General features: G+C 37.7%; 1 protein-coding gene across 8 annotated transcripts in view; it reads right to left on the reverse strand.

Annotated features, from left to right (window-relative positions):
- Positions 1 to 16,503, reverse strand: part of ZFAND3 (zinc finger AN1-type containing 3) — a 336,158-nt gene that overhangs the window by 206,870 nt on the left and 112,785 nt on the right. For all 8 annotated transcript variants that reach the window (XM_045390223.2, XM_074038173.1, XM_045390222.2 and 5 more), the window contains one exon: positions 15,881 to 15,921. In XM_045390223.2, coding sequence (XP_045246158.1) covers positions 15,881 to 15,921 — 41 coding nt within the window. The remainder of the gene's footprint in view (positions 1 to 15,880; positions 15,922 to 16,503) is intronic.

Raw genomic sequence — 16,503 nt, forward strand, 5'->3', positions numbered from 1 at the left:
GGAAATACTAAGCTAAACACTTCAAAGTCATAATGTTTATATACCCATAAAAAAGTAAATACTGAAGAATTATTTAATCAAAATTTCACTATAAATATGTTGGGGGGAATAGGAGATGGTGGTATAAGAAAGCAAAGGCTTTATATATCACAACAAGGTAAAAAAAAAAGTGTATAACTGATAAATCAAAAAGTCAGCAATATATGTATATTAATCATAAATATGGAGAAGTATAAGTTTAGAAGAAACAGCAGACAGAACTCAGAGTCATTATTGCATGTGGGGGAACTTCCTCTCAATTACTGCATGTGGGGAAACCTGGAGTAGAAAGGGCAGAGCATTTTGTTACATGTAATATTCTGACTTTTCAAACTACATACATGTAGTACTTTAATAAAAAACCTTTAAAGAGATTTCACCTATATCATCTAATTTTATCCCCAGGGAAGGAGGTATAGTAACCCCTGATTTGACAAATGAGGAAACTAATATTTCAGGTAAAGTAGCTTGCCCAAAATGAAAGCCACTACAATTTTTTTAACTTAATCATATAAATAATATAAATTATGCCTGTTATGATATCACCTACACAGATAAATATGAGAAGGAAAAAAATTAAGTTGTTTTTAAATCTCAGTTTTATTTCTGGAAATATTTTTTATTTTCTGCTCTCTACTGTAGATGACTAGTTTATTGTCACAGAACAAGATGAAATATTCACACTCAACCCCTCCTGTTAATAGAATTTTAAAAGAAATTTGAACAAAGATTTTGGCAAATGTAAAGAACTAAACTGTACTCAGAAGTACATTTTTATCATTATCTTTAATTGGGGTAAGATGCACATAACATAAAATTTACCATCTTAACCGTTTTTAATCATACAGTTCCAGTGGCATTAAGTACATTCACATTGTCGTGCAAACTACTGCCACTAACACCCATCTCCACAGCTTTTTTTCATCTTCCCAAATTGACTTTCTTTATCCATTAAACAACTCTCCAGTTCCCCCACCCTCTAGCCCCTGGAAACCACCCTTCTATTTGTCTCTATGAATATGACTACTGTAGATTTGTCATGTAAGCAGAATCATACGGTATTTGTTCTTTTTGTGACTGGCTTATTTCACTTAGCATAATGTTGTCAAGGTTCATTCACGCTATAGCAAAAACACTTGCTAAAAGCCAGTTTCCAAAACAGCATAAACATCAATTCTTTGACAATGCTGTAAGAAATTAAAGCACTGGTGAATTCAAGGGAAATTAGTAAAAAATTAATGCTTCCCTCTCCCCGAACCCTCAGGACACCAAAAGGGGGAAAAAAATAGGTCACAATTTTAAACTACTGGGAAAGGGTATCCTGGTAACTTTACAGTGTGCATGAAGGAATTGGGGGGAAAATCGTAATTCTGTGTTTTGAAAAATCCAATTACTTTTCTAAGGTTGTTGCTCTTTTAAGTTGTACAACAAAGGCCTATAGGGAAGGGCTTCTCTAAATGTAGAGCCATGCAAAAGACAAAAGCGCTAACAATGTCAGATGTTCACAAAACCTTGACTCACGGTAAATATCTTATAAATCAGAAGTGAAATAGCCTCCATTCAGTCACACAGAGATCAGGTAGGAAATACAAGACACTTGACCTTTACAGAGTACTTTGAAAAGGTTCCCTTGGTTGCAGTTTTTAAAAAACAGACTTGTATGCCTTTACATTCCCCATTATTCCCTCACTCTGAACCTCCACGATGTATTTATGTCCATCTAAAATTCAGACAGAAGTCCCAGGCAGCCTTTCAATGGAGCCACTAAACAAAGCACACCAGCCCTTTAAGATACCAAAAACACTACTCTGATGTTAGGGTGGGGTTGTTTCTCTGAATTTTAATTTATAATGCAACAAGAATCACTGACCAAATTTTAACAAGAAGTGGTAACCAGCAGTGCCTCAGGTATCCAGGTGTCTGACAAGCACTCAAGCAAGAGCTGTGCTTTTCATAAGCTCAGAATATTGACACCAAAAAAGGAAAAAGTCTGCTAAAACAAAGTTGGGTATTTTATATGACAACTATATAAAACAGTGTTTTAGACAAGACATTCATTTTTGCTTTGTAAAGATTAAACCATATGGTGTGTCCAAAAATAAATTACCACTGATAACTAAAATAAGACTATGTCAGCCGGACACAGTGGCTCACGCCTATAATCCTAACACTTAGGGAGGCCCAGGCGGATCACTGGCGTTCAGGAGTTCGATACTAGACTAGCCAACATGGCAAAACCTTCTCTCTACTAAAAATACAAAAATTAGCCAGGCATGGTGGTGCAGGGAGGCTGAGGCAGAAGAACTGTTTGGACCGGAGAGGCAGAGGTTGCAGTGAGCCGAGACTGCACCACTGCAATCTAGCCTGGGAGACAGAGGGAGACTCTGTCTTGAAAAAAAGACTATGTCAATGATCTTCCAATGCAAAATTTCCCATTGTCCAAAATTATCTGCCTCCACGTGGTATTTTTCCGGAATACCATATAGTTTCTCCCAAGCCCTGAGACAGGAATAATACAGGGTGGTCGAGGGAGAATAGAAAATTCCAGGCAGCAGTTTCACATGACTAGCAAAAAGGAAACTGTTAGAATACATATATAAGCTAGGAGCCGAGAAGACCCTGAAAAGCAGAATGTTGGTCAAGCTAGCTAAGACCAAGTAGACCCAACGTGGCACTGGATTTGACCCAGGTCTCACCTAGGACCTCATTATATGCTCATTAACATACTAAATCACACCCACCAATGCCAAGACAGTTCCAGGAGCACCCATACTGGTGTAAAAATGGGTAGCACTAAAGTTGAGAAATTTTCACCTTTTTCCAGAAATCTTCATGAATATTCCATCCCTTGATTAAAGAAACCCATAAAGATAGAAGCCAAACCCTGTCTTGAGTACGCCTGCACTCCCCTTTGCTGAGCATGTACTTCTCACTTTGCAATAAATCTTAGTACATTTCACTATTTTCCAACTCATCCTTGAATTCCTACTGGAGACACTGTCAAGAGCCTGAACACTCATCAGAGCTGAGGTCCCACTGACATTTGGGGACCTCCCCCAGTCCACTGGTATCAGCCCAAAAGAAAAAATATTAAGTACCTGGTATTGTCATTACTTAAGTTCTCAAACTGCTACCCAAGTTGTAACAGGCACATTTTTCCACGTGATACACACTGTAGGTCAAAACACAAGACCTCAGTCATCACAAAAGAAAAACAGATTCATTAGTTTTGTCTTTCCCATTCAATGAAGACAAATTTTGACCCAAGGGAAACATACAGTTTTTCCTCTTTTCTCTTTTCTTTTCTTAGGCTCCTCCTCTTGCAGGGCCATGTAGGGATTTTGAGAAAAGAATTTCATCTCTGTGATATTTTATAAACCCAGGCTACTTGACAGAGGGACACTATAAAAATTATCCATTTCCACAGAGTATGTATCTTAGAACATGAAACGCTTTACTATGGGTTTTTTAAAAATCTATAACAAAGATTTTCATTGAGTTTGGGGAAATTTCTTTAAGGTACTAATGATATAGAAAATGTTTTTGGACATTTTAGTTCTTTTAATTGCTATATGTTATAAAATCTCATATAAAATCCAAGTGTCATACTTAAATAAAAACTTAATTAAAAAATTATAATCAACATATCTAAATAACTGTATGCATATGCACGCACCCACATACACACAAATACACAAAAATTTGACAACTGTACCAACTCTACAGAACAGTGAATGTTTGCCTGCAAGGCTATCAGCAAATGAATTATAGACAGTAAATAGAAAAAGGCATATAATCCTAAAGCAGGATCTACAAATTAAAGGGTTGTTGCAACTTTGTTATAGATTTATTTCTAGTCTCATCTTCAAGATTACTAATATAGCACAGTAACACTGGAAGGAGAAAGGAAACTGAGGTTGAAGTATGCAAATAAAAGATGAAATAATAAGCCACTTTGCCCTCACCACCTCAGTTTACTTTGAAACTCATTAATTCAGTAGACATTTGGAGTAAGTACCAGTGTTTTGGATAGAAAAGGGCTCTAAAAATCTTTCCACTCAAATATTCTATGATCACCATTTCCTAGTATCACATGATTAATGGGACTCGCACTTCTAGACTTCCTAAAAGCAAAATTAGTGTTTACAAATACTTATGATGTACACTGAGTAACAGGTATAGGGGAAATGAATAACCCAGCTTTCAGTTGCCATTGGAAGCCTAGGACCTGAATGAAAATAATTTTTGAGAAAGACTTCCTGACATTAATTTGTGCTTCACGCATGGAAATTAACAGCTACTGGATCCTAAGCCATATGAGTTGAGGAAAACACTGTCACTTTATGCAAAGCTGGAAAATTCAGTGTTCTCTACAGATGTCAAATATTTTTAAACAAAATTCAATCTCCTGGACTGTCAGTTTAGCAACAGGTTAAAAGAGCATTAAGGAGAAGATGGAAGCACATTTAAACTTTAACATCTTTACTCAGAAAACTGGACAATTTAAAGTACTAGCAATATGGAGGTTAATTTTCAAATCTGAAGTACAGAGTATTTAGTAATACTGTTAAAACGACTGTCTCTTCAAACCATCAGCAGGGCTTGCAAGACTTTCCTGTACCAGTACAATGTTAGAAATGCCTATGTTTAGTTTCACTTAGTCCAATTAACTGGCCTCCTCTAGTACAGAGCTCATTTTTCTAGAAACTTTTTTTTCAACATGATACTGCTACATACTTTTTAATTGAACTATTCTACAGAAATGCATTCCTTTTGTTCTCTCGTTTGCATAGGTTATACATGCTATAATGTCTAAGCCCATCACCAAGTCTCTCTACGTCTAGCTTTCCCCTTGATGTTTCTATTTCAAAGTTTTTGATACAGTCCCACTTTTTCTTCAAAGTTAAGTTTTATGTTTTCCTTATGCAAAAGATGAATTACAGAGTTTATCTGCTATATCAGCTAAAAAAAGAACTCTATTTTTAGGGTAGATGCAAATACAATAACAGAAGTAACTTATGAGGGTCTCTCTATGACGTGAATTAGTAAACTATTAGCCTATGAAGATCTATTCAGAAACATCTGTGCTGTAAATGTTTGATGCAAGTACAGCTAAACTTCCAAATAGCCTTAAGTCATTGATGGCTCAAAATTCAATTATCTGAAAATAATATTCCCACAAGATTGTAGAAGCTTACATTCACCTTCATAATTTTTACAATTTTTAAGTATCTCTGGGGGAAGGAGTGTCACCATTAAATCGAAAACTTGGCTTGATACATTATAAAAATAAAAAGAGGCTAACATACCTATTGGTTTCATATACCCTCACCTTTCTAAACATGAAAAAAATCAAAATTCAGCAGCAGCCATTGGTTCAATATTCAGAAATTTAGAGAATTTTGCTAACATGTCTCAAATGCTCATGAAGGAAAAAAGTGTATTTTTAATTACAAACCTTTAAATTTATTTAGTTACCTAAAGAAACTTGTAAAACCACATTTTATGGAGGTAAACTTTACCCTTCTTTAAAAAAAAATGTGTGTGTGTGTATGTGTGTGTGTGTATACATATGAATGATCTTTTGGAATGGCTCTTCTTTGTCAGTCAAAGAGTTAAAACCATCTATTTTATTCCCAAATAAGTGTCACACCACTCAGAGGTGCCATGTTTTATTTAAAACATACTCTTACTCAGTAACCACTTTGTTCTAATTGGCAAAGCAAAGCCAGGTCCCTAAAGCACACAGCTCGTTACATTCAGTTTGGATTACAAAAACACAGGATGAAACAAACTGCATCGAAATGTACAAATTAACAGCTCAGGAGTATGGGACAGGGAGGTGGAATTAGATTGTAATATGGAACAAAATCCACAGGGAGGCTGGGGAACAAATCACTAGTGTCTCTATAAACTATACAAGGTTTCCAAATGAGCAAATACACAAAGCAAAGGACAGGCTTTTCCATAACTCAACCAAACTGATAAATATGGATACAACAAAACAGGAGGTTTTTTCCATACTATTATGCACACATGTATGAGAGAACGCCAGTACCAACTGGAAGGTTTAACAAATGAAATCTGCAGGTTGCACAGTCTAAATATGAAATTCATCTTTGCTTTCACACTGACAATGTGCAAACAGCCTTGCAATTAAATCATACTTCCAAACATTTTCAAAAAAATCTTCTGAGAAGCTAAACACAGGAGACTAAATTAGAAATGGTGCTTCACTATGCAGTGCAGAGAGCAAGGTTAATGAGCTAAAAGTCATATGAACAAGAACAAGAAAGATGTTAAGAAATGAAGATCTCACCACCAAAACAGAAAAGTGTTAGACAAAAACACTCCCCCCACCACACATGCACACCTTTTCCTAAATTAGCTACTCTGTGAAGCTTTCAGCACTGTTTCTCTAATTATGACAGGATCTAGAGGCAAACTACAACTGAGCTAAAAGAAAAGAGCACAAGAAAAGAGAATACTCCTACACACAAATGCAAAACAATGTTACTGTTACATCCTCACAGTACAATCCCAACTAATCTATTTAGCTTTGGTTTTCACAGTGCAATCCCATCTAAGTCTACTACTTTCATTCCTAATAACATCAAACAGTGGAGATTAGATCAAGTCTAAACTCCCACAGATCAAATCTCAGTTGTTTAAAATTTATTTAATCTTGGGAACATGAGTTAACCCATCTGAGTCAAAGTTTCCTTATCTGTAAAATGGAGTTATAAAATCACCAACATTGTGAGGATCAAATGTGATACTACTGTATTAAAGGACATCATAATATAAAAGGGCTGCAGTAATCTTAGTTAAAATTGCAGTTATTTCATTTCAGGATTTTACTGCCTTAAAAAGAAAAACATATAATTGTCTATATCTTTCTTTTTTCACAAAAACTAATTCTTGTTCCACTACTAAAGTGTCTGTCTTTTGGCATTCTCCATTTAAGATTTTGTACCATTTTTCTTTTTCTTCAAACCAGAAGTCCTAAGGTATTTTTTCTTCTCTATCCCCAATATTTAGTTTAAAAGTAAATTAAGAAATGTAAAACAACCTTTGATAATAGTTAAGATTGTCACTCTTTCTTGCTGCTGCTTTTGCCACGTGATATGCAAGTTCTTGCTTGGCCTTCTGCCATCACTGGAAACTTCCAGAGACCTCCCCAGAAGCAGATGCCAGTACTATGCTATTAAACCTCTTTTCTTTATAAATTACAAAAAAAATAGTTAAGACTGTTAACATATAGTTAGATCTACTTTACACTGCAAGAACCAGCTAAGCGCTGAGGCTTTTAAATGGTATAAAATTTTATAGCATGAAAGATGATATTTTAGTCATACATTAATGGCCCAAAAATAATGTCCAATCTTTTTACTCATCATCCCTGCTGTGGACTAAGAATTAAGTATAAGGGGGTTATTATATCCAGGAAAAATGTCAAAAAGCAACCTCATCATAATCTTCTAATTCACACACAAAGGAAACAGCCAGAACAAGAATTACACTAAGTATCTGAAACTTGGTGGAGCCAAAGCCTCTGAAGCACAAAACAGTCTCCTGCTTTTCTGAGTCTATCTGAAAGTTACCCATATTCCTGACAAGTCTAAACGGGAGCCCATAAACCTAAGCCTGGTCATTCTGATACAGTAGCCTGCACTAGTCTACTGAGGACATGAAACATAGGGAATATTAGCAATTAACTTCCCACTCCACTCCCCGAGACAAAGTCTTGCTGTGTCACCCAGGCTGGAGTGCAGTGGCATGATCTCAGCTCACTGCAACCTCCGCCTCCTGGGTTTAAGTGATTCTCCTGCCTCAGTTTCCGGAATAGCTGGGATTACAGGTGTGCGCCACCACTCCCAGCTAATTTTTTTATTTTTAGTAGAGACGGGGTTTCACCATGTTGGCCAGGCTGGTCTCTAACTCCTGACCTCGTGATCCGCCCACCTCAGCCTCCCAAAGTGTTGGGATTACAGGCAAGAGCCACCGTTCCCGGCCTTAACTCATACTACTTTTCATGTCACAGAGGGTTGTCTAATTACATGAAAAGAGGCCAACCATTTCTGACCCAAACAGTTCTCTAAACTAGAAGTCTCCAAGCTCTGATAAAGGTGTACCATCAGTACAAAACGTGAGTGCACATCTCTTCCATGTCTGTTTTAAAAGTAGTTACATATTCCTGTAGTGGACTGAATGATGCACCCTGTCCCTGTCCCCACCTCCCAAAATATGTTCACCCAGAATCTGTGAATGTGATAATTTTGGAGAAAAAAGCTTCTGCAGATGTAATTAAGTTAAGGATTTCCAGATCAGATAATCTGGGATAATCTGGCCAAAGACACTTATCCTTAGAAGAGACAGAAGAGGGAAAGACAGAGACTCACAGGGGAAAAGGCCATGTGGATGAAGCAGAGACTAGAGTGATATGTCTATCAGCAAAGGAATGCCAAGAACTACTGATAAGCCAGAAACAAGCAGCGGCATAGAATAAATTCTCCCTCTCCCTTTCTAGAGGAAACCAACCCTGCCATTACCTTGGTTTCAGACGTCTGGCCTCCAGAACTGCGAGAGAATAAACTTCTGTTGTTTTAAACCACCAAGTGTATGGCAATTTGTTGTGGCAACCCTAGGAAACTAATATAGATACCAATGAGATTATGTATACAGGACAGAAATAAACACAAGTAGGAATTCTAACATTTTCTCTCTATGCCACAAAGGATAATCCTGTCTTACCATAAAGAGACCACAGCTTTAGACCAACGTGTAGGAAGAAATAAAGCCAAGTGACAGACTACACTACCTTAAAAGACCTAGTAACTACTAAATTTCTTCCACTTTCCCTATCATACTCTAATACATGGTCACAATTTTCCCACTTGAGGCCCAAAAGAAGCCACCTCTCAGCTATTTCACAGCACTGAGCACTCTGTTTCCCGTTAGAAATGCAACAATTATTTTTGACATAATTTCCATAACATCATCATCTTTAACACACTGCTTCATATATCTTGACTAGCATAATAATTAACCACACAATTTAAGAATGCTTATTACTAAGACATCAAACTGCTATAGACTAAGAGATCAGAAAAGGCTGCCACAGTCCAGCACTGCTAATCTGTTAAGGACCTGTTGCCCGAGTCTTGCTCGCATTTCAGAGTGAGGCTACACCGTAAAGAACAGAGTTTCTTACAGAAACATTATTTTAACATAGTCAAGCGAGTGCTGAAGAAAAGGAGAGAGAGAAAACACAGGATTGCAACTGTGGTATAAAAATGGCCGCTGAAAACAAATGTCCCTCTACAGGGGACTAGATAAATAAATGAGGGCATATTATAATGAAGGTGACCAATTAATGTATCAAACAAATTGGTACACTTACAAGAGTACCAGTTTGGTACAAAGAGGTACTATTAACATTTTCACTAGCACAAAGTGCATAAACGGAGATTGTTCTAGGTTAATCTAGATATTAATTATAACGGAATATTATAGTTAAAATGAACAAGAGTAACGTGTCAACATGATTAGTTTCTAAAAGCATTATTTAAAAGAATACAAGTTGTAGACTGACTAGTACAAAATACCATTTAAACATTTTAAAAACAGAATCATAATATTTATATAAATGCCCATTCATAATAAAAAGTATAAATACAAGGATAAGGAGAGCAGTTGTCTCTGAGACGGGAAGATGATGAATAGGATAAAAGAAAACTGTGACATTTTAGTGCCCTTTTTAATGTGATAAGGAAAAAGGCAAAACATTAACATTTGTTACTTGTGGGTGGGTTTGTGGATATTCTGAATGTCAGACACCCAACTATCCAACAGGTACCTACCAACAGACACATAATGGTTAAGTAGAGCCTGGTAAGTTGAGCTGTCCCCTTTTAACAAACACATGACCAAAATGTGTGTGTGTTACACTTGAGAAATCCCTCTTGGGTGTTCGGCTTTGAAGAAATCAAACAGTATACGAAAGCAACCAAGTCAGAAAGATTACAAAAACAGAAATACTCTATTCAAACACTGCTTTTTTTGCTTTTTTTTTTTTTTTTTTGAGACGGAGTCTCGCCCTGTCACTAGGCTGGAGTGCAGTGGCCCCATCTTGGCTCACTGCAACCTCTGACTCCCTGGTTCAAGCGATTCTCCTGCCTCAGCCTCCCAAGTAGCTGGAACTACAGGACGTGCCACCACACCTGGCTAATTTTTGTATTTTTAGTAGAGATGGGGGTTTCACCATGTTGGCCAGGATGGTCTCGATCTCCTGACCTCATGATCTACCCGCCTCAGCCTCCCAAAGTGTTAGGATTACAGGCATGAGCCACCGCACCTGGCCAACAGTTGCTTTCTTTTGGGAAAAGGTGAATTTGAAAAATCAAGGTATGACAAGCTTACAAATTCCACCATCCTGCAAAATTTTTGGTATTGATCCACATGGCCTTTTCCCCTGTGAGTCTCTGTCTTTCCCTCTTCTGTCTCTTCTAAGGATAAGTGTCCTTGGCCAGATTATCCCAGATTATCTGATCTGGAAATCCTTAACTTAATTACATCTGCAGAAGCTTTTTTCCCCAAAATTATCAATACCAAAATTGGTAATTTGTTTCTAAATTATCTGTGGAGTTCCTACATTTCTTAAAAGAAATATATATAAGAAGAGCTTAAAATTTGTCAGACTCACTCTGTTCCTCTTACTGTGTGTCCGGAATTGGTGGTTTCTTGGTCTCACTGACTTCAAGAATGAAGCCACGGACCCTCGCAGTGTTACAGTTCTTAAAGATGGTGCATCCGGAGTGTGTTCCTTCTGATGTTCCAACGTGTTTGGAGTTTCTTCCTTCTGGTGGGTTCGTGGTCTTGCTGGCTTCAGGAGTGAAGCTGCAGACCTTCACAGTGAGTGTTACAGCTCTTAAGGCGGTGGGTCTGTAGTTGTTCGTTCCTCCCAACCGGAGCTGTTCCTACCTCCCAGTGGGTTCCTGGTCTCGCTGGCCTCAGGAGTGAAGCTGCAAACCTTGGTGGTGAGTGTTACAGCTCACGAAGGTGGCGCAGACCCAAAGAGTGAGCAGCAGCAAGATTTATTGCAAAGAGCCAAAGAACAAAGCTTCCACAGGTGGAAGGGGACCCGAGCGGGTTGCCGCTGCTGGTTCGGGTGGCCTACTTTTATTCCTTTGTCTGGCCCCACCCGCATCCTGCTGATTGCTCCATTTTACAGACAGCTGATTATTCCATTTTGACACAGCGCTGACTGGTGCCTTTACAAACCTTTAGCTAGAGACAGAGTGCTGATTGGTATGTTTACTATCCTTTAGCTAGACAGAAAAGTTCTCTAAGTCCCCACCCGATTAGCTAGACACAGAGTGCTGATTGGTGCGTTTACAAACCTTTAGCTAGACACAGAGTGCTGATTGGTGCATTTACAATCCTTTAGCTAGACAGAAAAGTTCTCCAAGTCCCCACCCATCCCAGAAGCCCAGCCGGCTTCACCTCTCAACTGTAATGCCTCAAAATTCAGCTGTAACCTACAACTCTTCGCTTTTCAAAACTGACTAGAATCATACCACTTTTACTCTGGTATTATAACAGGAAATGGGAAGCAGAAAAGCGATTAGTATGTAACTGCAACCACTAAGTTGCAAGTTCGTAAGGAAATATTTTAATTTACTTGGTATGAAATGGGAATTTGTTATCCTCTTCTGGAACTATCATGAAACTCAAGTCACTTTCAAGAAAGATGTTAGCATTTTGGTTTATCTACGATTTCACCCTGTGCTCAGCATTGTTATATCACTCACGTTGGATGTCAACATTTAGATTTCCAATGCTGCAGACTACAGCTAATTTTATTTTGCTCATTCCAGAAAGAAACAAACCACTTCGAGATTGTATAAATTCACTTCACTTTTTAAAAATCTGTAATTTGTGCAATTACATTAATACTTAAATCTGAAAATACAGAGAAAATTCAAATTTAAAGCTCCCCAATTACTCTTACTCTGAGACTACCACAATTAAATTTTTCATGTGGCATCTTCCAGCTTTATCTCATGCAACCATACACTTGTACATCATATGTGAACCACATGATAGCAAATTTCTTAAAAGTTAGTCTTAAATGAAACTATGTTTATACCATGTCTATGGTTTATTAAAAATTAAGTATGTACACACTTAAAAGTCCATCAACCAAGTGGCATTTTGTATACTGTGAAACATGTATTGTTTGCTTTATGATAAGCATCTGTTATCAGTGCTACTCCAACAACTTTCCATTCCTTAAACATATCTTCTGACTCACTGCCTTATAAAGCTACTTCTGGTCACCATACTCCTCTCTTCTCCCAAAACTAGTATTTCTAAGGGTTTGTGGGGCATAGAGATGATGTCACATTAATAGAGGAGTTACTTCAGTCAGTTCTTTTAAAATTTCTGCCTTCCCCACTTGTGATCATCCTCTTTGATGCTTCTGTCATCCACACTTCTATTTAGGAGGTCAGCAAAACCATTCTGTGAAAAGCACTGCTGTAATGATAGCTGGCCTTCAATATGCTAGAACAAGAGGTCATCATGAATTAGGTACTAACTATTCCTAAATATTAAACACTGGTCAACCAAATGCACAAATTCATAAATTGGATTTGCACTCAAATAAAAAAAAAATACCATAGGCAGTATCATTTCTGCTTTTGTAAGAGGCAGGAATATTCATTAGACTCATTAGACTCTATGCTTGACTTTTAATATGTATTTTAACACTGTAGTAGGCTATCGGGTGTAGTTTAAGCTTCACTTCTAAACGAGAGAGAGAGAGAGAGAGAGAGAGAGAGAGAGAATTTCTAAAGGAACTTAAAATTGTTTCAGCAGGCAGGATATTAACTAGTCATGCCACGCAAATGCAACTGGAGAAAGCAATAGTGTGTGGGTAAAAAATATAGAGGAGATAAGCAAATATTTTATTTAGATACTTGAAAATGTCTTTCTAATATTTTTATAAAAGCAAAAGTGGCAAGGTTGTATAAAATGTAAATAGACAAAGATCACTAGAGACAGATAATTATAAACACAGAAAGTAAAACTGTAACAAGTCCAAAGAAACACAAGGACCATGGCTGAACTCTAACTTCATAATTTTTTTTTAACTTTGTATTCATTTAGGGGCACAAGACAGTTCCTTATGATTATTTGATGTGAACCACCTTATTATTCAAAGGCCTTATTATTCTGGCCTTCTCTCAAACCCATGCTTTACTAAATTACAATGGGGTCTCCATGTGGGGACAAATATACAATCTAACACAGGCTGAGTACCCCTAATTCAAAATGCTTGAGACCAGAAGTGTTGGGATTTGTTTTTCTCAGATTTTGGAACATTTGTACTTTGGAGCATTTCAGACTTGGGATTTGGGGTTCTCAACCTGTATACATTTTGTCTCACTGCTACTTTCAAAGTATTTACTATAAAGTTAACTTTTCATCAGTGAGGAAGCATTTCTTCATATCTATGACTATAGATACATAAGGTAAGAAGCAGAATACAGTCCTTTTTTTTTTTTTTGAGATGGAGTCTCGCTCTGGCTGGAGTGCAGTGGCACAATCTCGGCTCACTGCAACCTCCACCATCTGCGTTCAAGCGATTCTCCTGCCTCAGCCTCCCAAGTAGCTGGGATTACAGGCATGCGCCACCACACCCAGCTAAGTTTTGTGTTTTTTGTAGAGACAGGGTTTCACCATGTTGGCCAGGATGGTCTCGCTCTCCAGACCTCGTGATCCACCCACTTCAGCCTCCCAAAGTGCTGGGATTATAGGCATGAGCCACTGTGCCTGGCCCGATACAGTCCTTTAACATGGCACACATACTGTTAAAAGCTGAATAAAAATCCACCAGTATTTCTTTCTTTTAAAAACCTAAATATCTGACAAATTCCAAATTTTGAACACGTAAGAGCCGTCAGCTTCCCCAATTCTCCCAAGTCTTTCCCACGTATCCCCTAGTTTAGGCCCAAATGTAAAGGTCTAAAGCTTACACTATGATTACTTCCTTGCCCAAATAGCATAATGAATAGATTAAAATTAACAAAAACAACAAAAATCTCTTTAATAAAAATCTAGCCAGGCTCCTCTGAGCCCTCTTCTGGACCAGGCCTCAACCTGGACCTTTAAAAATTACGGACTCTCAAAACAAATGATTTGGTCCACCCACTCCTTTCACATTAAAAGACTTAAACACTAACATTTCTTTTTTTTTTTTTTTTTTTTTAATTTGAGACAGAGTCTCGCTCTGTTGCCAGGATGGAATGCAGTGGCGCGATCTCGGCTCACTGCACCTCTGCCTCCCGGGTTCAAGCAATTCTCCTGCCTCAGCCTCCCGAGTAGCTGGGACTACAGGTGCGCGCCACCATGTCCGGCTAATTTTAAACACTAACATTTCTAACAGCTCAAGGTTACCTCCCTAGGATGACCCTAGCCTCCCTTAAAGTGTCTGCCTCTCAAAGCTCAAGGCTGCCAAAGAATCTACTGTTTGTTCTAGCCAGCATCTGAAGATAGGCCCTAACTATCCTCTTAGATCATTTACTAAAAAGGGTTTACAACTGTGAATCCTTCCTCTGTCCCTTTGAGCTGAACTCCTACAACTCAGGAGTGTCTTTTAAAGCCATTCCTTTAAAATGTAACCATCAGGAAAAACAGGGTATCTATTCCCCAGTCACAGTGGCAGCTAACAGGCACAGCTGGCCTAATCACCATATTTTACCAATGTTTTTAAGTTTTTCACTTCCTTGACTCTACAGATCCCCTGTTTATCCACCCCAAGTCCCCTGCCATTCTCCCTTTAAAACTCCCAGTCATCTCTGCAAATCGACATTGACTTCATTTCATACTGGACCCTCTTCCCTATTGCAAAAGTGTATTACTGACTAAAATCTGTCCTTAGAACTTTAGCTAGTATGCAGCTTTGTTTATCTTTGACAAAATGAAGAAGGAAAGTTAAACATATCCTAATTAGTAAAGACTTATTTATATAGGATCGCTAGATATAAAGTTCTTTTTTAAAAAAGTAAAAACAAAAAAACACCTAAAAGTTTCAACTTTGTGAAGGAGTCATAATTCTAGAAGTTAACCAATTACCACTCTGGGGCTAGAAAAGGACCTTGGCACATGTCAAGCCCAAGTCCTTCATTTTATAATGATGAATCCAAGGTCCAAAGAGATTACATGACTTACCCGAGGTGATTTCAATGAGGGATCTGCAGGAGTTTTTTTGTTTTTATAGAGACGGGGTCTCACCATGTTGCCCAGGCTGGTCTCAAACTCCTGGCCTCAAGCAATCCTCCTGTCTCTACCTCCCAAAGTGCTGGGATTATAGGTGTGAGCCACCATGGCGGCCTCTATGATGGATTTGATGAGGGGCTAACTCAGCATGATTCTCTTCCTGACTCCAACATGAAAATATTCTGTTATATTCTCATTGCTTAAGCAACATTAACCATTAATCATTCAAATCAAGATGAGCAATGAGTATCTACTACCCTATTACAATACACGCATTTTTTACAGTTCTACTGTACACCAACAACAGTAAACCAAGGAAAGTTTGTTTGGTGCAAGTACACAGGAGATAGGATTTCATTCAAGGAAGACTGTTTCAACCGTCCTAGGCAAATATATGAAGCACCTTGGTAAGGTGAAACTGCTTTCTCACACAAGCTAAGAAAACAAAACCCCATGCATAAATCCAAGGGAGGGTCAAATGATTTAGTCTTAAAAACAACCAAAAAAAAAAAAAGAAAAATGAAAGTAAATGTAAAAACCCTTTTTCTGCACTTACCAGCAAAGCATTTGGAACAGAGATTCATAGTCTTGCTGGACCTGGGGCAAACAAAAAGAAAAGAAAGAAAGAAGAGCTAAAAACTCCATATCACTCTAATCAAAACATAAGATGTCCGAAATGTAGGCAAAGAACTTTCTGGCCAGGCAACTGAACTAATAAACTGATAAATTAATAACAAGTCCCTAGCTAGCCACCACTCCCCCCTCAACAAAATAAAAATAAAAAAACAAAAATATAAAAACTTGTTTTTTATTTTTATTTTTTACCTGTAAGTTAGCCAATGCTTGCTTTTATTTATTGTGTATGTTAGCAGCTTATATAGCAACAAGTTCAGAAACATTCTAAAATGCCCAGCAGATGGTATGGGAGTCCATTTAAACCACATGATTACCACATTCCCTCTTTTCATACTGAAAAATATACGAAGTTATCACTATAAACAACAAAGACTTTGAAAACGGGTAAAACTTTCTCCTCATATACACAGTCATTTATCTCTATAACATTAGTTGAACTTTAATCTTCCCTATTTCAGATCCTAGTCACATTATGACCTTCTTGTTTAAAATTCTCTCTTCAGATACTCCAAATTATTTTTCATGTCCTTTCATCCATTAATA

Source organism: Macaca fascicularis, chromosome 4 (assembly GCF_037993035.2).
Source record: "Macaca fascicularis isolate 582-1 chromosome 4, T2T-MFA8v1.1".
NCBI classification, from domain to species: Eukaryota; Metazoa; Chordata; class Mammalia; order Primates; family Cercopithecidae; genus Macaca; species Macaca fascicularis.